Source organism: Podarcis raffonei, chromosome 12, assembly GCF_027172205.1.
Source record: "Podarcis raffonei isolate rPodRaf1 chromosome 12, rPodRaf1.pri, whole genome shotgun sequence".
NCBI classification, from domain to species: domain Eukaryota; kingdom Metazoa; phylum Chordata; class Lepidosauria; order Squamata; family Lacertidae; genus Podarcis; species Podarcis raffonei.
The window spans coordinates 22,820,340-22,846,918 of NC_070613.1; the positions used below are offsets into that span (position 1 = coordinate 22,820,340).

The 26,579-nt window shown below is 38.1% G+C and overlaps 1 protein-coding gene across 7 annotated transcripts in view; it reads right to left on the reverse strand.

The window, feature by feature from the left end:
- The window catches only part of MLLT10 (MLLT10 histone lysine methyltransferase DOT1L cofactor), a 116,180-nt gene that overhangs the window by 18,154 nt on the left and 71,447 nt on the right, over positions 1 to 26,579 (reverse strand). For all 7 annotated transcript variants that reach the window (XM_053410420.1, XM_053410421.1, XM_053410423.1 and 4 more), the window contains 3 exons: positions 26,047 to 26,302; positions 21,366 to 21,935; positions 10,350 to 10,528 (listed from right to left, as the gene is read on the reverse strand). In XM_053410420.1, the coding sequence (XP_053266395.1) occupies positions 10,350 to 10,528; positions 21,366 to 21,935; positions 26,047 to 26,302 (1,005 nt within the window). The remainder of the gene's footprint in view (positions 1 to 10,349; positions 10,529 to 21,365; positions 21,936 to 26,046; positions 26,303 to 26,579) is intronic.

Genomic DNA, 26,579 nt, shown 5'->3' on the forward strand with positions numbered 1-26,579 from the left:
CGCACTAAATGGCAGCCCAAATTAAGTATGAATGAGAAAGTTCTCACTGTGGTAGCTGTTCAGTGATGGCTCATTCACACACACAAGTTGCCACTCGATGCAGTACTCAGTGAATATTCATGGAGTTGAATTATGGATTAGAAGAGCAACTTTGAATTCATTTGTATAATCATATACATGCAAACAATATTCTTAAGGAAGCTGGAATTACACAAAATAAAAATACTTTGTAGGTTTTGCCCAAGTCCTAATTCATTTACTGTCCTCTTAATTACTCTCCCAAAAGGTCCTAAGGATTAAAATGCAATAAGAAGGCAAGTCCCCGATAATTTGCAGAATTTATACAAAAAAATGCAAGTCTTTGCACTTAACTCATTATTCCTCCTAACACAATAAAAGTACTATGCCCATTTCCAATACAATAAAACGCACTGGTGAAAAGCAGAGAATAATGAGCACTTAGTTGCTTCCCCATCCAAATCTAACTTTTTTGACGCATGCATTTTCCTGTGCTGATTCTAGACATAGCCCTTGGACAACAGATCCACTGGCAAAAATCCACAGAGATAATTTCTGACAAGCCCAGTAAGGTTTTTGACTTCCCACACACGGAACAGCAAGACCCCATGCTATAACACAAACTGCTTTTGAGACCCAGCCCTTTCAGAAGCAGTTTGCTATACTGAACAAGGAACTGCTCAAGAAACACAAGCTCCTTGAACACATAATTAGGAGTGTTGTTCTTTGGATCCTATCCATTGATTTCACAGAGATTTAGCTGCAAGTAGTAGGTTTTTTATCTCATCTTGCCAAACATGCAAAAATTGCTGGTACCTTTCCAACCATGGTAGCTATCCAACCCACCCACTAAAACAGGACAAAAGAAAATAATATTTTTGAACATTTGAAAAGCGAAACCTTTTTTTTTTACTACACACACACACACACACACACACACACACAAATTTAGACCCATTCAAATTCAAAATTTTGCAATATTTTATAGTTCCAAGAGATGTACACATTATATTTCAAATATTATTCCTAAATTGCAATAAAAGCTGTTTTAATCAAATTGGTCATTAATTGGGAAGTATATCATGAACCAAAACACTGTCAGGGGGAAAAAGAAATTAGAGGCAGGATTACTATTTATATAGGAACTTAATTTGGACAGGAAAGTAAAGTATTCCATTGCTGCATTGTTTAAAGGTGAAGTAAAAGAATCATGTTTCACTTGAAGTTGAAAAACACTGAAGAAGCGTTTCTTTAAAAGGCAGACTCATCCTATCAATACGTTTAAGATAATGGATTCAAACATATACCAATATGCAGTTCTGAAACTGCATTTCACTTTACTTCAGCTAACTCAGTTTAATCAGAAACATCAACTCAAGACTGAAATGCACTTTCTATCCATGTGAAACTTAACTTTAAAGATGTTTCAGCACACAGATTCTGGACACTTACAAAATGCCTTTTATCTATAGGTAATGCAATGTACTAAAAACAGAAGCAGATCGTGGAAGGTATACCTTATAAAAATATCATTTTAATGTTCTGATTAAAGGCAATACAGAGACATATACCTAGTCTCTGTGTTGCATGAAACAGAAAAGCAAACTGGGTTAAGTCAATGTTTTAAATAAGCCATTACCTATTTAGAATTATTTGCTTAATGACATGAGGGATAATCCAGAGCACCTCATACGCTGTGCCCATGCACAAACAATTTCCATAGGCTCAAGAGAGCCTTATTTCCCCCCCTCCCCTGACTACATGCATGCACAGGCAGCCAGTCAAGGAGATGGTAGGTCTGTGTTTGCCTTCCATACTCCCATCCTGCCCTTCCTCTCTGGTCAGGGCAGGTTACTCATGCTCAAAAAGCCTATTGTGTTGCACATGCAGGTTAAGAGTAGGGGCAAGATGAATGGGTCTCCATTGTGAACAGACACCCTATGCACATAGGAACTGTACCAACAGGACAGTGGGCCGTGCCCTAAGATTTTATTAGTAGTTATTTCTATAACTAGCAAATACCACATGATGTGTCCTTAAATTTTAAGAAAATCAATATGTTAGAATAAAACCTGGCAGAACACTTTTTTGTAAATATGACAGAACCCCTATAGTCTTAAAAATCAAGCACAAGCACCCAGTCACCTCAACTTTTAGGATATTTAGTATTTTCTGATACAGCCCCCATTCCTGTCTAAGCTCCCCACGACTAAGGTTTTAATACTCAGCGTGTGATGAGAGATGAAACCAAGTGTGAACAACTTTCAGGTCCCATGAGTAGGCTGACTGTTGAAGCTGTCAGGTTCAATTGCATCATTCCGACATTATTCAATGCCCCAAACTTCACTCTAATTGTTAGGGGCTTAACATATTCAAAACCATTGTTTAGGCTAATGCTGAAATGCCCACAGTTGAGTTTCCATAAAGAAGGGGGAGGGATTTAATTGTACTTAAACCATTACTGAACTCTCCTTCATTCATGATAGGACAACAAGAAAGGCCTGAGCCACCAATTCCAAAGCTGCTTTGTAAAATCAGTTTATATCTAATAAATACCCCTCTTGCAAATTAATTTTTTTGTTAATAATTGTTGAGGGTCACAATTATTTCCATACTTTAAAATTAAATGAAGAACAGCATCACTATTTGCTTCAAACCGGAAATATTTTCTTTTCTTTTTTAATTCTTTTTTAACGGAATTTGGAAAAGGGGATACAAAGATTATCAAATATATTTTTGCCGAAGCTAAAATGGAAATATATTCTCCATATAGATGCACTTTAAAAAACCTAACCACTGTAATTTTAATTGGAGATCCTTCGCCTCTCTAAGATGAGAAGTGCAATTTTTGTTCCCTCTTCTAGTGGAAGTTGTTTCAACAAAAACACTCAAAAATGTCTGATATCCTGTTGGTATTTATGATATTTTTCACAAGTGCTGTTCATTTTACACAGGGTTTACAAAGGGCAATTTGCTGTTAAATCATAGCTATAGCAGGGATAAACAATCTGTGGTCCTCCAGATGTTGGGACTCCCATAAGCCCTTGGCAGTATGGTCAATAGGTGGGATGATGCAAGTTGTAGTCCAGCAACACCTGGAGGGCCACAATCTCCTCTGCTTTATACAGACAAATCAATCTTAGTTTATTTAACATTACTGAAAATTTAAATATCAAAAAAGAGGGAAAGCTGATGTCCATTTTAAGAACACTCTGTATTTCCCACAGAAAACAACATGTAGCCATATACAGTGATACTTCGGTTTAAGAACAGTCTGGTTTAAGAACGATTTGGTCTACAAACTCTGCAAAACCGGAAATAGTGTCTTGGTTTGAAAACTTTACCTCAGTCTAAGAACGGAATCCAAACGGTGGAAGGGCACCGGCGGCGGGAGGCCTCATTAGGGAAAGCCTCTGGTTTAAGAACGGACTTCCGGAATGGACTAAGTTCATAAACCGAGGTACCACTGTAGTTACTTATAATATAAGCCACATCTAGCCATAAGTCACTAGATGTAAAGTGCTCTAATCAGTACTATCTAATCATTAGCTACAAAATAGCTTAACTTGTCTTCTAAATTATCTGATACCTTTTTTCCAACATTTTTAATATTTACTGTTAAAAGACAAAAGATACCTGCCAGATACTAGCCCTCTGATTATTGAAAACCCAAACAGAACAGGAGAGTATGTCTAGGATCAAGTGGAGATACAACTTTATGTTGAATGCGGCTTCAAAGCTTTCTGTCCTCCAGCCAAACGCATATACTGTGAAGACACTGCTATTACAATACCGCTCACTCTCCAGCAAGAACTTTGGCGAAGTCAGATAATCACTGGTGTACATTTTTTAAGCAAGCAAGCAAGCAAGATTATAGTTAGGCAATGGCATGGCATATTGCTAAAAAAGCCTAACACAACATAGTCAATTGCCCCATAATGCACACTAGTCAATTTCAAACACTGTTCTGTACAAAAATGCTCAAAATTCACAGTGCAAAGCCCTTATAGAAATATACTATCAGTGAACTTTGGCCACTCCCGTGAAAGGTTTTGCACACAATCTTTCCAAAGTTATATCAAAATTCACGGAAGTATTTTGACATCTTTTCATCGCAATGTAGGCTCTTACCAAAACACGCACACAAAAAACCATTTTTCACATTCACTGCCATTACTATTGTCTCAGGAAGCTAAACTGAAGTAGTGCTACACTCAGTTCATCGAAGAGGTCAATGTGCCTCAGTTGCCTGGAGACTGATGGTTGCTACAGCAGCACCAGATAAGCCCAACTAAATAAGCTTCAGCTCGAAGGCAGAAAGCATTTACTGCTGGACTGAAACATTGAAGCAGTTGTCTCAGCATGCAGCAGTGTGCACAAAATCATGCAACTGTCTGTCAACCTTGCTAAACCGTATTTATACAGGAGGCCTGCATTACTGAAATCAGTTTATTAAAAAGTAAAGATTTTAATTGGGCAAAATACTACCACTATGAGCAACTATGATTCCTTTGTTCTTCTAGTAGAGTCACATGTTGTGTGGAATTTTCCCTCTGGCAGTAAATTCTTCTCTTCCACCCCAAAGTCCCCAGTCATAATGACAACGAAATAGGATTTTGCTTAGTTTTGTCTAGTATTTGATAAAAACTATTCAAATGCCATTTTAAAGAAAAACAGACAACACTGTAATGGAAATCTTTCTACATTCTGAAACTTTTACTCAAATATAAACACCACTAAGTGAAAATATTATTTCTGAAGGAAGTAAAAAATATGATGTTTCTGTTTTAGGATCCTTACATTAAGGGGAGGGGGGAGAGAAAGTGAATTAGATATGGCTGCTTTTATGCCTGCCAGCCAGAGGGGGTCACTGCAGAATGATACAAATAACACTTTTCAGAAGCACACAGGAACTCAGGACAAAGTTCAGGGCCTGACATACGATTCTCCTATACACTTGTGCATGAAGCTGCTGCACACAGCCATAAACCATTAACAACTTAAATAAGCTAGATGACACTGCTGCTCTATCACTCCTTTCAGGAAAAATATTGCAGACATGCTTTACTTGTCTCCCAGATATGTTTTACTTGTCTTCAACAATAATGTTAAAAGTTTTGAGAACAAGCCAATGAGAAGCCTACTTGGGAGCACACTCACTGGAGCACACTCCTGTCTACTCAGGAGTACAGTACATTAAACTCATTTAGTTTAATGGGGATTACTGACAGGTAAGTAGGTAAAGGAATGCCACCTTGCAGACACATTTTATTTTACTAGGTTATGGAAACAAGCCCAAAGGGGAGCACACATTTGTTACATGTAAGTCTATGACTTACTATAACTACACATGCTGTCTCCTTCTAACTATCTGACTATTTCAGCATAAGGTACTGAATGCTATGTTGCTCTTTATGTACTATTTATTTACACAATAAATATTATTTAAGTACATCAGAAGCTGGCCAGAAAAGCAGTAAAACTGGTAACTGGCAAAGTTATAAGGGAAGAAATTATAGCAAAACAATGAATTTGTTGCATCTTTATTACAAAATATCAAGAAATATCAAACCCAATTCATTTTTCTTGAGTAATATATCACAGTAGTCATCCAAGCCTCAATTGCATTCTCTAAAGTTGTTGTAAGTTTTCAACTATTCAGAAAACCAACATGTTTAGAGTCAGCTTTTGTACTATGTAGTTACAAGATTTCCAGAATCACTTAATATGAACAAATTGACCAATCATCTGTCTAGAAATGGTAAGAAAGATTTTTATAAACAGAATTAAGGATGTGGAAAAGCAGCCATGCTGAAAGAACATCAACATACCTTTAACCAGAACATGTTCCTTAAAAGTTTAGGTTTTGGCAGACAGAGGTATGTATGGTAGATATTCTGTTTCTGACCAAGTTCTTTGCCAGACACATAAAACTTAGCAGCTATGGAATAACTTAGATTCTGTTATATAAAAAAAATTATATTGGGAACTGTTAAAATGACAGGAAAACCAAAAAGTGAGTAAATTGAGAGTTGTCAGAGATAAACTGTGTGGCTCCACAAGGGTCTGTACTGAGAGTCGGTATTCTTCAGGTCAGCCTTCCCCAGCCTGGTGCCATCTTCCATGTTTTGGCTTAGATCTTATCAGGCCTAGTCAGCAGGGCTGCTGTGGTTCAAAACATTTGTGGGGCACCACATTAGGGAAGTCTGCTTTAAAGTATCTACAAATGAGGAGGACTTTTTGGTTGGAATGACTAGGAAAAGCAAAGACATGGGTGAATAGGGCTCAGCTTTCCATTAAAGAGCTTGAATTCTGACCAGCCTCCAAGAATTTTGCACAAGTGTGGTGGGTTCCTTCAAGTCACCTGCATCTATTCAAAGCTAGCTAGGGCACGACAGGCACGTTCTTTTTTCAGCCTTCTGGAGCAATGTGGATTAGATTGGCAAGAAAACTGCTACCAATTCTCTGTACTTATTGTATCATGTGGTTTTTTGTGGGGAGGTTGTTGTTTTTAAAGCAGTAGTACAACATGTGATATGTTATACATTCAAGATTTGATAGATGGCTACAGATAATATACCCTTTCAGGCTTTCACTTCATCCCAAGATACCATTCCATAGCATACCATGTTTGGAGAAAGGTGTTATGGGTATTTGGTCCTTTCAAACATTCAGTAAAACCATACCACTTGCCCACAAAATTGTCTTCACAGTCTGGCCATCTGAAAACTTCAATTTCTCTGCTAGTGCATTATACCAGACAAAGTTAAACTATTCTTGTGTCACACATACACCCTCATTTTTACAACACCTTGCTGTTAACTTTTTGCAGCTACCAATAAAAAAGTAGCTGCAAAACAAGATTTAGAGTTCTCTAAATTGGTGGTTGTCAAAAGGTGTGGCACACCACACTCATGTGGCAGGAGAGAATGGCAAGTGTGGCGGGAAGATTCAAGGACAATCAATGAAACATTTAAACATTTTATTCATGCTGATGAGATGAGAGTTTGTCTCAAATTAAAGCTAATATAAATGAGATTAGCCAACGAAAGCAAGTTCACACCTCTCATCAACTTAAGGTAGGAGGATTGTTTATAATTACGTTTTGGGAAGGATTCATGTTCTTATGTAGCTGCATTATTTTACACTTTCTGGATGCCCCATGATCATATTATAAAGTAGCTGTGTCCTATGTTATAAATCAAGTACTGCTAAGAGTAGTTTCTTTCTGTTTTCCAATGTATTTCTTACCAATTAAATTTTTTGGTGTGGCACAATCAATTTTTTATTCTGAAAGTGTGGCCCAAAGGATGAATGTTTGAGAACCATTGCTTTAAATGGTATCATTGTGCTAATCAAAAATAGTCAGAATTTTTTATTAAAAAGAATAATGTATCCCAACCATTTTTTACACTTACATCAATACCTTATCAAACAGTTACTGAATGTATGGACACCCCATCAGATATCATAGTAATAGATCAACAGGGACATGGTGGGACAGGGTGTACCACCCACCCCCATAAAAGTAATTATGACTGGCAATATCCACATTTGGGATTGTGTGAAAAAGTGATACAGCAATAACCAGTAAAGTACAGCACAAATGCCAAACTGAAGCAATAAATATAAGCACAATACCAAATAATATATGGCTTAGTGTTATATAACCTATTTGTTAAACAAGCCTACAAACTATTTAGCATCTACTCTCTCTGCTGCATCTCCTTTTATATGGAATAATGAGACTAAAAATTTATGAATACCTTTCGAAAGATTATGCCTGTTTGTTAGCACATAAATAACAAACAAAGTTTTTCATTATATATATGACTACCAGAAAGAACAGCCCTATGAAACCATGACACACATGCTTGCAAAGGCAGAAATCATATCATTGGAAGCATCTGCATACTGCAACAGCTATAAGAAAAAAACTCAATTGCAGAGAAGGATAAAAATGAAACCAGACTGAATGAGGAAAAGAAACAACTTTTTACTTACACATAACTGTTTGAAGAATCTTGCAGATCTCTGTATTAACAGCAACTGCAGCAATTAGCTATTTTAGTAGAAGGGTTTTTGTACCTGTATTTATTTCACCTGTGGGGCCTAGAAGAAGTGTTTTGTTAAAGGGGACTCTCTTTAATTAACCCCTTTGGTGCTGAATTTAAAACTTTTTATATTCCCTCACAATGGTGGTTGTGGATGGTGGTTGTTTTTTAAATGACCCAAGCTTTTTAAAAGACTGCCTTTTTATGTTTTAGGCACAAAAAGCACTGCCAAGACAGCAATTATGATAGAACATAGTAAGCATTTCATTCAATCCAGTACCAAAAGGGTAAAGTACTAAAGGGTAAGCAGGTGAAGCTCCACCCCCTTTTCTCATGTTGTCTTTCACCTAGCAGAAATACCATAATGTTGCCCATTTTCTTATTCTTCTGGCAAAATTTACAATGAGATGATAAGCAGGCTTTGGTGCTACTAGCTGAGGTTCTGCTTTCAGCTGGAGTTAGCAAGAGAAACTTTGTTATGAAATTTCTGCCTTCGCAAGGAATTATGTTATTATTTAGAGGTTAAACTCCAAAATGAATCATAAATAATCAAGGCTAGCTCTTTCTCCTAAAAAGTATGTTCTAAACACAACTGAACACAAGGGGCGGTCCAAGACATTTTGGCACCCGAGGCAGATCCCAATGAGGAAGAAGGGTTCAAGGAAGAACTACGCCAGGAACCAGGAGGAAGTAAGGAAGATCAGGTTCCATTATTTGAAGTGAGTTTCCAATTCTGAAACCAATAAGTGAAGGAGAAAGATGCCCGACTTTGGTGTTCAATCTCTTCATGTGTCAATGAATATACAGTAGGACTGTGCTGTGAAGCACTGCCCCCAATATTGCACCTCCATACTTGTGGAGTCTTCCTGAGTGGTTTAGAACTCTTGCTTCAGCCAATCACCCTCAACCTCTCGTATTGAGCTGACGTGCTCAAGGGCAGAGCTTGGCAACATGCCCCCATTTCTCAAATATTCATTCCCACACAAGGAGCCTTAACAGCAGAAAAGGGCTCAAATCAGAGAGGGGAAGAAGCTTGTGTGTGAGCCTAGGGGGTGAAAAACCACAACCAAACAATGCAAATTGCAGTGATAACTTGTTGCTTATAGATTAAATTGAGGTTTTTTTGTGTCACTTTGTGATATTGATCTATTTTTAAATTTTTTCTTGTATTTATATTACCCCCTCCCAATATGATTATTCTTAGTCAAAGCAGAGTACTTTTCTTTTAAGCCCTCATTTTACAGTCCTAACGACATTTCAGTAGAAGAGTTTTTGTACCTGTATTTATTTCACCTGTGGGACCTAGAAGTAGTGTTTTGTTAAAGGGAACTCTCTCTAATTAACCCCTTTAGTGCTTAATTTAAAACTTTTTATATTCCCTCACAATGTATGGTTGTTGTTGTTTAAATGACCCAAGCTTTTTAAAAGACTGCCTTTTTATGTTTCAGGCACAGCATACATCTTCATCATTGTGTATGCTGACTTTGGGTGCAATCTAAACTCTGCCAGAGAAGAAGCAACCCACATTGGCAACCGTGCTGGCCAGGGCAGAAGGTGTGGGAGATCAGGCCTAAACTGAGTCTGATGCTGTCACATGATGGCAGTGGCGCTGGCTTAGGCATATCCAGCAGATCCCAGGCTAATTCAACTGCTCCCCAGGTACATTCTGGGCCTTTCCACTGGCTGCTGCTAGTGGGGATCCCACCACCAACATTTCTGCCCACCTGGCAAACAAAACAAGCAGTTCCAGTCTGGCAAAGTGATGCTGACTTTACCATGCAGGCAAAGGCCAGCATGACTAGATAGAGGAACACTTCTGCCCAATCCAAACCACTACCACCCCCAGCCAGGAATAAAGGGGGTTTGGATTGCAGCTTTAGTTATAACCCAATTATAATGTCTCCTTTCAACAGAGATCTTATAAGGCACTTATAGAAAGGATTAGCTTTGGAAGGCAAACACTGGCACAACGGGGGGGGGCGGGGGATGGAAATCTGTCGTAATGCTAATATCGAAACTACGGTGTGCAGACACTCTGAATAATATTTGCAGAAGTTTTATGAAACAAGTGAAGAGAAACTAACGGGAAGTCACAAATATGAGAAGGTTAGGTATTAAAGTATTTTTATCCTGCCTTTCTACATAAAATATCCAAGGAATGTAAGACTTAACATATTATATTGTTCAAATATTTGTATTTAGTTAACCGAAATACAAATAGCCAATATGGCTCATTTGTCGTGACAGAATTTATCACCAATAAAAAAACCAACCTACCTGAGTTGTAGCAACAGTTGTAGTTACAGAAGGTGTAGAAGACGGAGACAAAGTTCCCACTTGCTGTACGTGACCAGAAGACTGCTGAGGTAAATGTGAACTGGAAACAGGAGTGCTAGATCCTGAGCCAGACACTGTGTTTGGAAAGGACACTGCTACATCATTGCTGCTATAAATGCCTGAAAGAAAGCACACATACAAACGTCTTTCTGGATTCATGAACCAAATTAGTACTACATTAGTTGGATCTAAAGAAGGCCCTCTACTGCATTTTATATAAAAACAAGGAGTTCATTAAAAGGCATATGAAACAAGAACAAACCTATTGTGAAGTGGCACAAACAAATTTACAACTGTTTGCAGGTAGGGTAGGGGGTTTGGTTTTTTTGTTTGGCTTGAGGATTATAACTATAACCTGGAAAATATTTTAAGGTTAAAAGGACAATTATTTAAACAATCATAAATTGCTACATTGAGTAATAATTATCACCCACATAGGGTAGCCTTAACTCTTCCTATAATGGATTGGTCAGAAACTTAAAAGTCTAGCTTTTAGATTCTAAAATGTAATTGGTCAAGCTGCTTGGACAGCAAGGAGAGGAGGAGGAGGAGGAGTTTGGATTTGATATCCTGCTTTATCACTCCCCTTCAGGAGTCTCAAAGCGGCTAACAATCTCCTTTCCCTTCCTCCCCCACAACAAACACTCTGTGAGGTGAGTGAGGCTGAGAGACTTCAGAGAAGTGTGACTGGCCCAAGGTCACCCAGCAGCTGCATGTGGAGGAGCGGGGAATCAAACCCGGTTCACCAGATTACGAGTCTACCGCTCTTAACCACTACACCACACTGGAGAATGTTCCATTGCACAATGACAAAACTTTGCAGTGTTGAACTGTTGTTCTTAGCACTACATTCAATACAACCCAATATCATTGTGGAAGACTGGTACAAAAACTTAGGTAGAAAGCAAGGATGATACCTTCCTAGATCAGATTACCTACCACATTCTCAAAGAGGGGAGAGATGGTAGCAATGGAAGATTCCAACTCTCTAGATATCTGTTGGAAGGCGAACATTGCTTAGATTTAAAAGTCTAACAAATTCTTGACCTGTCTTGTTGAAAATTTTATCTTCCACAAAGTGAAAGAAGAAACATGGGGACCTGCTATCCTACACCTGATATTCATCAACCATAAGAACTGGTTGGGTTGCTGATGTGAAACAGCAGAGAATGTAAGTGACCACAACATCTTGGGATTCATGATACTGAGGAAAGAGAAAGCTTAACCTAGTCAGATGTGCACCCAAGACTTTAGGAAACCTGATTTCAGTAAGTTTTTCTCTTACTGATGTTGATTCCCTGGATTACACTGGGTTTGATAACCTTACATGTGGAAGTGTTCTAGTGATTTTAGTATACCACATGCTACATATAAGTCAGCAGTATGATGTGATAGCACAAATAGCAAATGGAATTCTAGGTTGCGTCTAGAGAAGTATAGTGTCCAGATTGCAAAAAAGGTACTACTCTATTCTGCTTTGCTTATACTTCTCCTGTGTCCAGTTCTCAATACTGCAGTTTAAAAGAACATTGACAAACTAGAATGTGTTCAAAGAAGGATGAGAAAGATGGAGAGGGGCTGGAGATTTTATGAGGCAAGGTTGAAGGATGTGCATGTTTAACCTGAAGATAAGACTATTAAGCAGCGTCATGCAGATGAAACAACCATTTTGTTTTCTGTTGCTCGAGACGGTGGGATCTTAAGCAATGGATTCAAATTTCAGGGGAAAGAATTTAGACAAACACTTGGAAGAATGATTGTTTCAATCAACAAAAAAATCAGCTATTAAACAGTAGAACAGATTGCCTGAAAAATTGTGAATTCTCCTTTGTTAGAAGGTTTTTAAGCAGAAAGCTAATGGCAACCTATCAGGGATGCTATAGTAGTGGGTTTCCTGTATCAGCAGGGCGACAGTAGATGAAATGAATTGTTGAGGTCCCTTTCTACCCTAGAATTCTAAATTGCCACTTCTTCCCTACTAGCTATAAATACATAATCAAAAGGCCAGAACCAATATTCAGAACATTTCAGGGACATACTAACTAGCGCCTAATTAAAATAGTTGACTTTTAGCTCTCTGAATGCCATTGGGGTGCAACCTTGGATTGCATAATGAACTAAGGAATAATGTTTAAGACTAAATATCTTTCCATGTATTTTTTTTAAAATAATAGCTGGTCAAAAGTGTAAGGCAGCTTGAGGTATACCTCCGTACTGCACAGCTATGAATGGAATCTAGGAAAGCCAGTCACAAAAATAATTAAAGAGAAAAAAGTGTTCGTAGTAGAATAACACTATTTTCATTTTGCTACACACAAAAACTGTAATAAAAGGAACCTGAGGAACTATTGACCTATCAGCCTCCTGCAGGCATCTACAAAGTTTTCACTGAGGTACTGAACAATTGACTCACTATAACCTTGGATTTCATCCAATCAATAGAACATACAGACCTTCAATCAGAATTTTGCACAAAAGACTACCTTTTGTGATAAATGAACCTGTGGAGAACATTCTAATATAACTTACCATCCTCTACAGTATTCATAAACTACAAGACAGCTTTTGAGTTTGGAGAAAAAGAACTCCATGTTAAAATTGTTTTAATACACACACAAAAGAATATATGTATAGATGTGGGTTTCAATGAAGAAGAATACATCTCTCTGCTGCTATTGCTCTGATCACTTACCTGTAAAAAGGGTTTTCTAACAGCTATTATATTGATTTTTTTAAAAGGCTTCCTGACTGCATTCAATCATATTGCTTATTTTATGAATGAAATGATAGTATTAGAAAACATATCTGAGAAATGTTATATAAGTCATGGATTGTTTTCCATACAGTAACTTTCCATTGAGCAATATGCATATTTTATTGATATCCATAAACCTTCAAAGAAGGTTTTGCCTTTATTATTATGTTGCACCAGGTTTTACTTCCTATCATTCTATATTTGATAAGTTTATTAAAAGCTATTTTATCTGTAGGCATACATTGTGTATTTTAAATCATGGCAGGCTGAGGGCATATTGACTTAGTGACTTTGTGACACCAGCAACTGCCACAACAAATTTGTCCACCCCTTCATATCTATTTGCATGATTAAAATTCTCAGTATTAAATGTAGCTACCGTATATTCCTTACTTAACATTGTTAAATCAAAACACGATTAAAGTAAAACATTACTCTCATAGCATTTGTTAAGAGTCTTAGACCAGGACCTAGAAACCCAGGGTTAAAATCCTCACTTGGAAAAGAAGCTCACTGCCTCTCAACATAACATAGTTCACAGAGGGGTTGTGATGATAAAATGGGGGAAAAGAGAGCCTTGTATATAATCTTGAGCTCAATGGAGGAAGGGTGGGATATGAATTTAATAATAAATAAGACAAATATACTCAAATATTACAGGCTTTTGCCAGGCTTATAGCACTTAACAGAATCACATTACTACTAATGATGATGTTTGGGAGGGGGGAAATAAAAATTACTGATGAGAAATTACTGCTGATGAACATGCAGGGAGATGTAAATGAGGAAGAAGCAATGAGGAAACGAGGAAAAATGCATCATAGCAATCTTGGAAAGTGGACTGAAAGTGGACTCAGAGGTGAGCAACATAACAGCTATTTCTGGACACACCGAACTTATGGCAGCATGAGTATATAATGGAAGATTCTGCCAAAGTAAGGGACAGGAATACAAATTCTGGTCACTGTGGAAGAACTTACTTCTTCCAAACACTACCTAATTTGGTGTGAATCTCAGTAATTATACAGTACCTTGACCATGCATCCTTAAGGTAATGCCTTTTTCTCAGGCCCCACTAGTCTTGAGACTGAATAAGAGCACTGGCTATATATGCAGACAATGAATGTGTGTATAGACACATTTTTGATGGCTGCTCTACAAGCCTGAGAATAAGCACCCTTCATTTTCAGCTAGCTTTCAGTGATAGAGTTAATAAAGAATGAGAGAGCATTCCTTCCAAGGATGACTTCAGAAATCGAAACATCCTAGAAAGCACAAAAAACCCTTTTGCGCGCGTGCACGCACACACACACACTCCGCAACTTACCACAGCCCCTCTTTATTTTAGTTGACAGCACCAAGTTGGAAAAGGCAATAGTTGTGTTTGCAAATATATTAATTATTTCAACAAGAGGCAAAGTAGAATCTTCAAAAATCACTGTTTGAAATATATTTTCCTCTGCTTGTTGTGAATGTAAATATTGCTCAAAATACCAGCTTGGGTGCTTTTGTATTTTTTTCTCCCTACACATACCCTTGTCTGAATAAACCTGAGCATTCACAGTTTTGAATATTTAATACCAATGTTTAGCATCACAGGAGATATTATATAGCATCCAAAATCATCTTTAGATGGAGCCTTAATTTTCCTTTATAAACCTCAAACAACATATTTTGTTTTTTCTTCCTCAACAACTTTTTAAACAGGCTTTTTGAAGTTAAGGGCTGATTGCTATCTTGCAAATGAGCTACCAGGAATGTGTTCTATGGTAAATTGATTCCAGATGCTCAACGATGATTGATCCTAAGAAGGCGTCTTAACTTTTATTTTCTTAAGAAATATTTACAAAAAGGCAGTTGCCACTTACACTTTAAGCAAGAGCTATTTCTGGGAACTGAAGTACTTATAGAAAACTGAAGAAATGACACATCATAACCCAATTGCCTGTACAGACTTGTACTAAGTTTATATCCCAGCTTTTGGTCTCCCAGATCAACAAGGCAGCAGCAAAAGAGACTGCTCTTTGGAGAGTTCAAAAGGAGGGTACCACTACTGAGAGAGCCCCATAAACCTAGCTTCTAATGGCTGGGCACTAGAGCAGAAGACAATCTAAGTTTATGGCACGGATGGTATGGGAAAAGTGCTCCCAAATGTTTAGGGCATTGAAGGTAAAAAGTAGTACCCAAAAGGTAAGTGGCAACAAGTGACATTATTTTAATACTGATGCAATATGTTCCTGGTATCTATCCCCCAACTACCATGTTTTCAGCCAGTTCAGAACTTTTCAAAAGCTGCAGTGGCTTGGCCAATTGGTGCCAAAGAAGGATAGAACTTTCTTTATGTATGCTACAACAGCAGCAAGAATACTTATCGCAAAGCATTGGAAGACACAAGATTTACCCACCCGGGAAGAATGGCAGATGAAGTTGATGGACTACATGGAACTGGCGGAAATGACTGGCAGAATCCGAGACCAGGGAGAAGAGTCGGTGGAAGAAGATTGGAAAAAATTTAAAGTTTATTTACAGAAATACTGTAAAATTAAGGAATGTTAGAAGGATGCTGGAATGAAGTTACATGGCTTTAACAGAAAGGTTATAAAGAATTAAGTAAAAATAGATTGTTAATGGGTTAAAGTGGAAAATTTAAGGTTAGACTGGGTTAAGATAAATTATGGAACAAAAATTGAGTAAGATGGAAAGGATTTGCTGAAACAGCTAATTGAACTAGAATACAAAAAAAGGGAGGTGTGAGGAGGTCGATGAAACAAGTAAATGAAAGATAAAGATATGGAAATATTGGATGTGTTTTTAAATGCTTTTGTTTTTCTTTTTTCTGCTTTACTGTATTGTTTTTTGCTTTTTTTCTTATGTATTTAATTTTTCATTTTTTCATTCTTCTTTTTTTCTGTAATCTTTAAACCTTTAATAAATATTATCTTAAAAAAAAAAAGCTGCAGTGGCTGCTTCATGTGCAGCACATTAGAATAGTTGGAAGTTACCAGAACATATATAATAGTGGCTAGATTATTTCCCCCAAAAGGACACATGTGGCAAATTAGCTGGAGCTGAAAAGGTAGACCAGGACACAGATGCCACCTAGCCATACAATCTGCAAAACTGCTCCTACTGGGAAGTGTGACCCCCTTTAGAACAGGCAAAACATTTACACAACTGGGCCATCCATCATCAACATCTCCTAGTGTGAAGATTAAAGGTAAAGGTAAAGGGACCCCTGACTGTTAGGTCCAGTCGTGGCAGACTATGGGGTTGCGGCGCTCATCTCGCTTTATTGGCCGAGGGAGCCGGCGTACAGCTTCCGGGTCATGTGGCCAGCATGACTAAGCCGCTTCTGGAGAACCAGAGCAGCGCACGGAAACACCGTTTACCTTCCCGCCGGAGCGGTACCTATTTATCTACTTGCACTTTGACGTGCTTTCAAACTGCTAGGTTGGCAGGAGCAGGGACCGAGCAACGGGAGCTCCGTCGCGGGGATTCGAACCACCGACCTTCTGATTGGCAAGTCCTAGGCTCTGTAGTTTAACCCACAGCGCCACCCGTGTCCCAAGTGTGAAGATTACATGTAAATTAATTCACCCCATCCGGCCTAGTAACAATTCTAGGCATCAGTTCGGAAAATTTTCTACTACACTTCAGTGTCATGTTTCATCTGTTGTGTAATGATACTGTTGCAGGACAGCAACAATGCCTCCCCTGGATCTAGTGGATGTGCTGGAGGTGATGGGTTTTCCCGGGCTTGGGTGAGCCCTTTTCAGCTTCACCCAGGCCCGGGAAGTGGATTGCAGCTTGCCTGCCTATTTATAATTTCAGGCTTCAAGATATCTTATTTACAACATCTTTTTTTTACTATGTTCTAGGTCTAGGACGTAGGAAGAAATATAGATACATAAAAGAACGCAAATTTGTCGCTGCATCTTTCTGTTTATTTTTAAAAGGTAGGTTTCCAGGGGGGCACTGAGTATTTTTTTTACTGAAAGGGGGACAGAATAATAAGTTTGGGAAACTCTGGTCTAAGGGATTGAGGAAAAGGTTTCCTCATCCATTTAAGGTTTTATCATCCTCTCTTACAAAAATGTGGGCAGTATTCCCACATTTCCTTAGGGGAACATTAATTGAATGGAACCATTTTTGAAGTAAAGTCTAATCAGCCAAAATCAGCTATATTAGGGCAAGCAGGTGGTAGTCCTAAGCACTCCAAGAATCTTGTACACATCCTTGGGTGACAAAACTGCAACCCACCCAAACAAGCCTACTAATGGATGCACTGGATGTGTTTAACAGCAGACATGTACACATTGTACTGCCCAAGATAGAAAGGATATCAGCAACTCTTAAGTGCCTTGCAAATAACCACAGTGAATTGCTGAGGATCTCCCATGATCACATTTCTAACCTGGTTATGAGATATCTCTAACAGCAATGAAAAGCTCTGCTTGTCAAGTTTTCCACCACAGCATTTGCGCTATCATCCTAAATGCCTCATTAGTCTCAGCTCTTCAAGAATCAGCTCCAGCAAGCAAATAATGGCAATCACCTGAACCGATTCCCTGTTCCAAAGGTTAGTCATGTTAGTCAACTGAAAACTTCCAATGAGCTTTCTGAAAACCATCAGCCACCAGGAACAGAAAATTTTAATCTCTCTGCCATTGTTTACAAATAACTAAGGTGCTGAAACGCCACCAGATGTTTACTTGTTAATGACAAAAAAGGGGTCAAAATATTCCTGACTATAAGATCACCAACATCCTATCAGCAGAGAGTCTCAAATCTGGGGCACCTGCTATGTGCCTGCCCAACTATACACCGGGAGAGCTCCAAGGTAGCCTTTAAGCGCCAAGTTGTTTCTACTGACATTCCCCAGCAACAACAGTCTGAGGGGTCCACAAAACCATTTCCTAGAACACCTCAGCAAGCTCAGTCAATTAGGAAGCCAGTTGGGAGTATATAAACAGAATCACTATTTTGTGTCACTGAGTGTACCTGGAGTTAGACTAATTAGTAAAGGCAGGATTTTGGGTGGAATATCTGGCAAGTAAGATGGAATATTTGAAAACCGCAGAAACTCCTCCACCCTACCCTGTCCCACAACTGATGCTGCAATGAAAACACAGCTAGGCAAAACTGGATTTCCAGCCTCCACTCTGCACAACGTAAGGCCTACTCTTGTGAAACATTAATGGGCATGCAGGAATTTCAATCATTATGCCTACAAATGTATTCAGAGCAGTTTCGCTAGAAATAGTTCATGCATGCCTACAAACTTGAACGGTGGAAGTTGTAGTAGCAGAAAACCAAACGTGTATGGAACACATTAGCACACTCAAGATGCTGTATGAGGATTTTAAAAACAAGAAGGAATAAAATTATCCTCCATAAATTCAAGTTGTTATATATACAATTGCTGTTGGCATGCAGTATTTCTCCTACTTGCTTCTATTTCAAGGACATCACACAAGCATCTGTTTGGCCACTGTAAGAACAGAATGCTGGACTAGATGGGTCACTGGCTTGAATCACCAGGCTCTTACGTTCTTATAGCCATGCACTGATTTCTGCATGTGTGTGTTGGCCTTCTAGAGGTGGCCTTTCCACGCCAACCTCTTATGCTCTCTAACAAGGTCCTTCTGACCAGTATAGAACTTTGGAGTGCCAATCATCACAGTAATTCCCATGTAGGAAGCACTCAGCACTCTATGGATCATCCCCACATTTTTAATTTGCATTTTCTCAAATGTCATTTCCTTTACCGCTTTCATGTTTCATGTGTGTCATGTCTACAAAGACTTGTATGCGTGATTTAGGAGTGGACAAGCAAGACTGCATGTGAAATAGATATATAAACATGACTAATAGCCACTGTATGTAACAATACAACATCTCTGAAATCCTCAAATGGTTGATTTCCAAATTCATCAAATTATTAGACCAAATATCGTGGATTGCATCCTGTTTCATATTTCATTAGAAAAGATATGGAAAATATAGTGCAGATGACAGCTGAAGGTCCCCTTGTATATTGTTTTCAAAGCAGTGTTGATCCTGGTTAACTGATATAGTTCCTGCATAGGTACTTGATGAATCGAGCTATATCACAAAGGGCTTTCTGCTCCCAAAGACCATATTCCAATGATAACATTTCCAAATATAATAGAGGGGTAACAACACTGTGTTGTTACTCAATCCTGCCGGTTTGCCTGAAAGTGCTAAACATCGCATACATAAAGAAAACTTAAATATCAAGGCTGTCACAAATTGGAGGGGAGGCTGGCAGTGTAACAGACCTTGTACTTTCTGCATACTTTTCAAATTGCCCACATCAATTTACTTTATGTGCCCAAACTAAAATACACACAAATTTCAGGTCCCCCTCCCTTAAAGTTCTGTGTTCTTCAAGAACTGTTAAGCAAGAATAGCCAACAGTGACTTCCTGTGTAGAAACATTTTTGAAGTTTGATAGGCAAGAAATAAAGAGTTGGAGGAAGAATAGTTTTGGAGAGAAAGTTCAAACTCACATACACAGGATATTTAAATCATTCTTTAAAAGTTACAGTTGCAATTATCAGGGAAGCGGTTGGAATTTTAAGGAAGAAACAGCACATCCAGGAAAGATAATGCCTGTTAAAAAACCACACAATGCTGTTGACTGCTTTCATTCTAGAATAAAGGAAACTGTACGCTTAAAATAACAGCAGTTTTGGTAGCTGCTTCCCAGTTACAAAATATCCACTTGTTTGCAAGCCAGAAAGAGGAATTCAAATAGCTGTTACCTTCTGCTACTATTTTCCCCTAGCCTTTTTCCATTAAAATATATCCTGGTTTGTTGGAAATCTCTTATTGAAAACAGTAGAGTGAATTTTCTGGAAAAGCTTGAAATCCAAAAAAATAAATAAATTCATCTATCTTAAATCAAAGGGTATCTGAACCAAGTAAGTCTGACCTGGTTAAATAAAAATTAAAAATTCGTATTAATTTTACTTACTGTTTAAATATCTGAAAAGTTCTCCAAATAGTCAAATTAATTACACTGCTAGTTAATTTTAGAAAATAATGCATCCCTCAATCTGAAAAGTGTTCCATGGGAAAATGTAATTGTGGAAATTTTTTCATCCAACACCACTGATTAAATATTTGGACACAAACTGTAGGAAATGTCTTTTTGTGGTGCCTCTATAAAGTATACCTAAAATCCACCCAGTTAAGAAATTATTACATGCCTCCATGAAGGCTTTCTAGTTTATAGTCTTGCACTGAAATTCTAACATTTCTAAGGATTCTACACCTTTAAAAAAAAAAATCACAGCACTTGGTATTCCAAACCCCTCAATCCAAAGCCAAGTTCAGGTATTCAATCCTAGGAATTCTTGAAATGGGTTTTTAGTGGCCTAAACATAAGTAGCACCAAAAAAGAGACCTGTAACAGACACCCACCAGCCATGTTAAGGTGACTGCAGAAACAGTTTTCAAGGATGCTGAAGAAAACTAAGCACGTTCCTTTACTTTTTTGACTATTTGCAAAACTTTAATTTTGCTTTTATTTTTTAAAAATAAAACTTTGATAGCAAAACCAAATGCCATTACAGAACAAAACAATTATCTTTGGATGTGTCTATCAGGGATCCTTGTGAAACACTGAGAATATTAACAGAAAGCGAAGAAAGTCATCACACATTATCTTAACAGGCATTATTGGATGAGACCTCAGTTTGTTTCTAGTTATAAGTATTTTAAGTTCAATCTTTGTTAGTCATTATTCCAAACATGCGTATAGTGTGATGGGGTGTGTGCTAATTTTTCTATTTTCAAGATAGCCAGTTTAGGGGGCATCAACTTAGACTGGATGTACACACCATATTTTTTGCTCTTTAAGACGCACCAGACCACAAGACGCACCTAATTTTTGGAGGAGGAAAACAAGAAAAAAAATATTCTGAATCTCAGAAGCCAGAACAGCAAGACGGATCGCTGCGCAGTGAAAGCAGCAATCCCTCTTGCTGTTCTGGCTTCTGGGATAGCTGCGCAGCCTGCATTCGCTCCATAAGACGCACACACATTTCCCCTTACTTTTTAGGAGGGAAAAAGTGTGTCTTATAGAGCAAAATATACGGTAATCATTGAGACCAAAGTTTCATGTTATATTATATACTCAAACTTCTGCTTTCTAAAGTAAAACATATGCCTACCTGAACCAACAGGGGAGGAGCCAACACTGAGACTTTGTAGACTTCCATTCCTAAGCAACGTTGGAGATTTTTGCAAATTAGAACTGGTTATACTTCCTGCAGCAGATGCCACAGATGATGTTGGGGAGGCAGAACAAACCGATAGGTGGGAAATATTCTCCTGACTTCTATTTCCTTTTGGCCTACCAGGCCCATGTTTACACTGCTTATTTCCTTTCCGCTTCTTTTCCTTTACAGTTTCATCTTCTGTCCCAGAGGACTGAACACGCTTGTATCCTGTTGATGTAAGGCTTGAATTACCCAACTCTCCAGGTGAGCTGTCAAAAATATTAGGCTGGGAGGCAACAGTTGAGGTTGAAGGAAGACCAATTAAGGAAGTAAAACAATTCACACCCCCTTCCTGGCTTCCAGTCTCTCCTTTATGTACATCTTTGGTCGACAATGTCTGCTGGGAATGAGTATAGCTGTCATTACGTAGATCCGAGTCTGTAAAACTCAAAAAGTCCTGGGGAGACTGAACTGAACTTCCGGAAGATGACTTTATACTACTAGGAGTTCCCAAAAAACTTCCTGGAGAAAAGGACAAAAAAGAGTGTTAAAAATAAAATAAACTGGCAACTGTGTAATCACAGCAATACAATTAGCACATGTATCTTGTTGGCAAACAAGAAGTTACAGCAGCTTTGCTGTTTGTGTTCTATAAGATTTTGCACCAGTCTTTGTGCCATCTAAAAGGGGCAGGGAAGTGGCAAAGTTACAGCACATGTTATGTTCTCATATTCCCAGCCAACCTTCATTTCTTTCAGCTCTTTACTGGCCTGGACAGTAATGACTGAGATTGCACTAATAAAATGGATAAAGCCCAAGTAAATCACAAAGTAGAGGTTCTTATCACTCTGTAATTCAGCTTTGGCACCAATGTTCAAATTGTTTTATAAAACTGTTTTATGCTATTGTGCCAATGAAAATCCTCTGGAATATAATTTCTCAGCCACAACTGCCGTGGGGCAGAAAAGATGTGAAAGAAATGAAATCAGGGTAACTGGGGTGGGGTGGGGAAATGGCAGTGTGCCCTAAGTTTATCCCTGTTTCTGTCATTCTGACTTGCCCTTTCTAGATGGCACTGACTAATTCCCCACAAGGCAAATCTGTATGAACAAAACATTTATCAGAAAATGGAATCCAAACATGGCCAATATGTTCCCCTTCTAATTATTAGTTTTACCAGTTTCAGCAAACCATAATAAATAAGTCTCAAAATAACTGAAAATTAATCACAAAGCTTTCCAATAGGAAAAGAATATTCCTACAATAAATATGAGCATTGTATTGAATGCCTTTTAAAATACTTTGCATATATGTCAAATGCTTTCAGTACAGAGGCTGATGAACATATCTGTAAAAAGTGAAAAGAGATGGTTCAGATGTCATGACAAACCATAGTTTAGAATTATAACTGTGATCCTGGGACTCAATCAGTGACTGACAGGTCTTGCAAAGTCCCTACTTGGCTCCTCAGAAATTTACAGTCAGCTGAAGGATTACAATAACAAGTTTCAATCTCATATAATTTTCCCTTCCCCCTCTATGAGGAGCTCAGAAACTTTAGACTGCATTGTAGATTAACAAGAGTTTACCACTCTGAACTGTGGTTACTCTTAACCATGGTTTCTTGCAACAAAGCAGCTAAGATTAAGCACAGTTAATTTTGGTACTGTGGCTGGCCACTGTGAGAACAGGATGCTGGACTAACAAAAATTACAGCATGCAGTAATTCCTTGCTGGACGAAAAGAGGTTGGGAGCTGGTGGTCCTCAGGCCAAGACAAAAATGTAAAAAGGCAGGACCATAAAAAACTGCACACATTACACTATACAAATATATACAAATCAAAAATAAAATAACAATAAGATAAACCAGATTCTGAAAACAACAGTAAAATGCAAAATATACAGAAAATCAGAAGATAATGTGACTGAACAGCTTAATGCAAATAAAAAAAAGCTTCCAGGTGCCAAACAATAAGATAAACAGTTTCTGAATAACATGATGAAATGCATTATATGTTATATGACAGAAGAGAGTGGCAACTGATTTCACAGCTGCCAAACCATTCCCTCCCTTTTAGGTGTCTTAAAACAGCTTCATATAAAGGAAAGATAAGTCAGGTTGACAACTAGTGTGATGTAGAGTGCTGCACTAGGAGGCACACCCATACCCCAGAAACTCAACAGTTGTTGCAAGCATAAAACGTGAAAGGGGGAAACTATCCTTACCACCTTGATGAAAGAAAGGTGGGGTATAAACTGAATAAGAAGAAGAGGTGCATAAATGACTTAAGACACACACTTGTCAGAGGTGCACTCCAACCTTTTCCTCCTAACTCCTCCCCACAAAAGGAGAATCATAAGGAGAACATCAGGTACATTAGGGAGAGAGGGAAACCTCTAATCCCTGTTCACTTCCTACCAGCTCCCACATTTAAGGTAGCATGGAGGGAAAGTGGGTATAACTGTCTAGCCCAGTGGCAAAGTAGCCTGCCAGTAAATAACTGCTAATCAGGATATTTGAAGCAAAGTGTTCCGAATACACTTCTAAAATATAGGTTGACATTCAACAGAAGGAGAAAATTAGCACACTATACTGAGGAAAATGGCCAAGACATCTTTTCTTATATGTCTAATTTCTTCCTAGTTTGAGCACTAATCCTTTTGTCTTTATTCCAACATGCTCCCATACTGTGTAATGTTTATGTAAGTTGAGGTCAGATATTATAGAAAATACAACAGAAAATCACCACAAGGTAATCCTGCTCAATATCTAAAGGAATAGTCTCAAGTGTAACAAGAATAAAGAAGAAAAATTGTTTGTACTGCCCCAAAGGAAGCTGACATTCACATTTCATTTAGAGAGCTATGTATAATTACAAACAGTATTTCTTATTCTACTTAAATATCAATATTTATCTCAAGTACACTCAGGTTACTATCCTATGCATGCATACCTGGGAGTAAGTCGTATTGAACATAGTGGAACTTATTTTTGAGTAAACATGCACAGAACTGCACTGGAAATGTGCATGTGTTTTGCATTTATATCTTATACTAGGCAGTTTATGTCCTGTATATAATGTGGATTATATAAGCAAAATCCATTAGAAAGGATTAGATTTTTGTATGTGTTAACACACACTTGGTATTCACATTTCTAGCTCACTTGAACCTATGAAAAGCTGCCTTATACAGAGCCAGACGATTTGGTCCATCATGACTAATACTGTCTACCCAATATTGTCCACCCTACCTAGCAGCATCTGGTGATGGTCTTTCCCAAGCTCTACAGCCTATGTAACTGGAGATACCAGGGGTGGAAACTGGGACCTTCTACAAGCATGTTATCTGCTGTTTGATCTATTGTCTTTCCCCACAAGCCCAGGACAGGCAACAACTACTTTTCAAACAGGCTGTTTTGAATCTGGAAGAGATGCCAAGGTATTTTGGCTTCCCACCTGTACCAGCTGTCTGGAATAAAGCCCAGGTATACTGAATAACTGCAGGGGTGGAAAAACAGGCATGAAGGGGGCTGTTTCTACTTTATAGCATCACAGAAAATTGAGGAAGGAGAATTGTAGAAATGAAGAGTTGGAAGGGACCACGAGGATTATCTAGTCCAACTCCCTGCAATGCAAGAATCTTTTGCCCAACGTTGGGCTCGAACCCACAAGCCTGAGACTGAGTCTCATGCTCTACTGACTGAGCTATCCCCCATCTCCCAAAGACCAAAGAGGGGGCGATTTTGTGAAAGTAAGAGGAACAGACAGAAATACCACAGGAAGTTTGCAAAAACTGTTTGCTCGTAGGAGGGAATGGGGAGTGATAGGCCTGGAATTCTTAGGTTCATCAGCAGAGACCCAGGGTGACTTTGGGTCAAATCAAGTCTGGATTGCTTATTCTCACCTACACAAAAGATTCCCTCCTCTATTATAGTACAACCATAGTTAGTTGTATTTTACAGGTTTCAAGCAATTATTTGAAATCGTGGTTTTGAAAAACATGGTTCAGAGGTTAGTATTAATCATAGTTGCCTGATTCTTCTGTCGTGGCAGAAGAAATCCATAACTACAGTAGGGTATCTATGTACAAAAAGAGTGGATCATAACATATGGAAAGGATAACTAGAATGAAGTGAGCTAAATACAGTGTCAAATATTAAAATATCATCATTTAAACAACCATTGATTATAGACCGTCCATTATTTAGTAAGTAGTATGAGCAGTTTGCTTCAAAAAAAAAAAAAAGTGTTACTGCATGCAGACTAAAGAAATGTAGTGATTGATTAAATGTAAACCACAACCTGAAAGACTGTATGAATACAAAACCTTTGTCTGTGTCTCAGCTGGAAAAACAGGGTTCATCCCCTCAGATGGTTATATTTCATAGCTATAAAAATATTCCTGGAAAGGAATATTCTAATTACAATAATAGTACTTATCTATTTCCAGAAAAGATGCATTACTTCTGCTAGCTGTCCCAAAACATTTTCTCTCAACTAAATTAGTATACAATTCAGTTATTGCATTGATCAAATATAATACATAGGAAAGTACATCTAAATTTGCAAAGTTTTAAACCTATTGAATTCTTGGCAGTCATGGAAGTTATATAGTATTCTTGAATAATACCTTGTTGAAAAGTACAAGCTGCTGACACCGGAGCTCCAGGAGTCCTTCCACCACCAGGCTTTCTTCCCCTCTGACCTGAATTATGACCTGCGGACTTCTTCCCTTTGCTCTCTGAACCTCTGGCCTCTGAAACATCTTTACCACTTGAAGCATGTGCAGACACTTCCTGGAAATTTGCATTTGTAAAGCGAGCTGCAGTATCTTCCAGCCTCTTCAATGAGCCTGTCATAGAGTTGTTGGTAGTGCTTGTGTAAGTCTAACAGTATTGAAGTGGGAAAGAGGAAGTTGAGAGAGACAGTTAGACCACAATAAATTAACTGTACTCCAAAAGACACACAGTGTTATTTCAATTCAGAAACATAGATGTGTCCCAACATTCTAAAACATCATAGAGAAAGTTAAAGCTAACTATGTATTTAAAAGAAGTTATAAAGTTGCCACTTAAAATAACTGAGGTGGGTTTAAAAAAAAAATTTAAACTGACAGGAACTATAAAGAACAAAATACACTTACTAATATATCAGCAAGATATC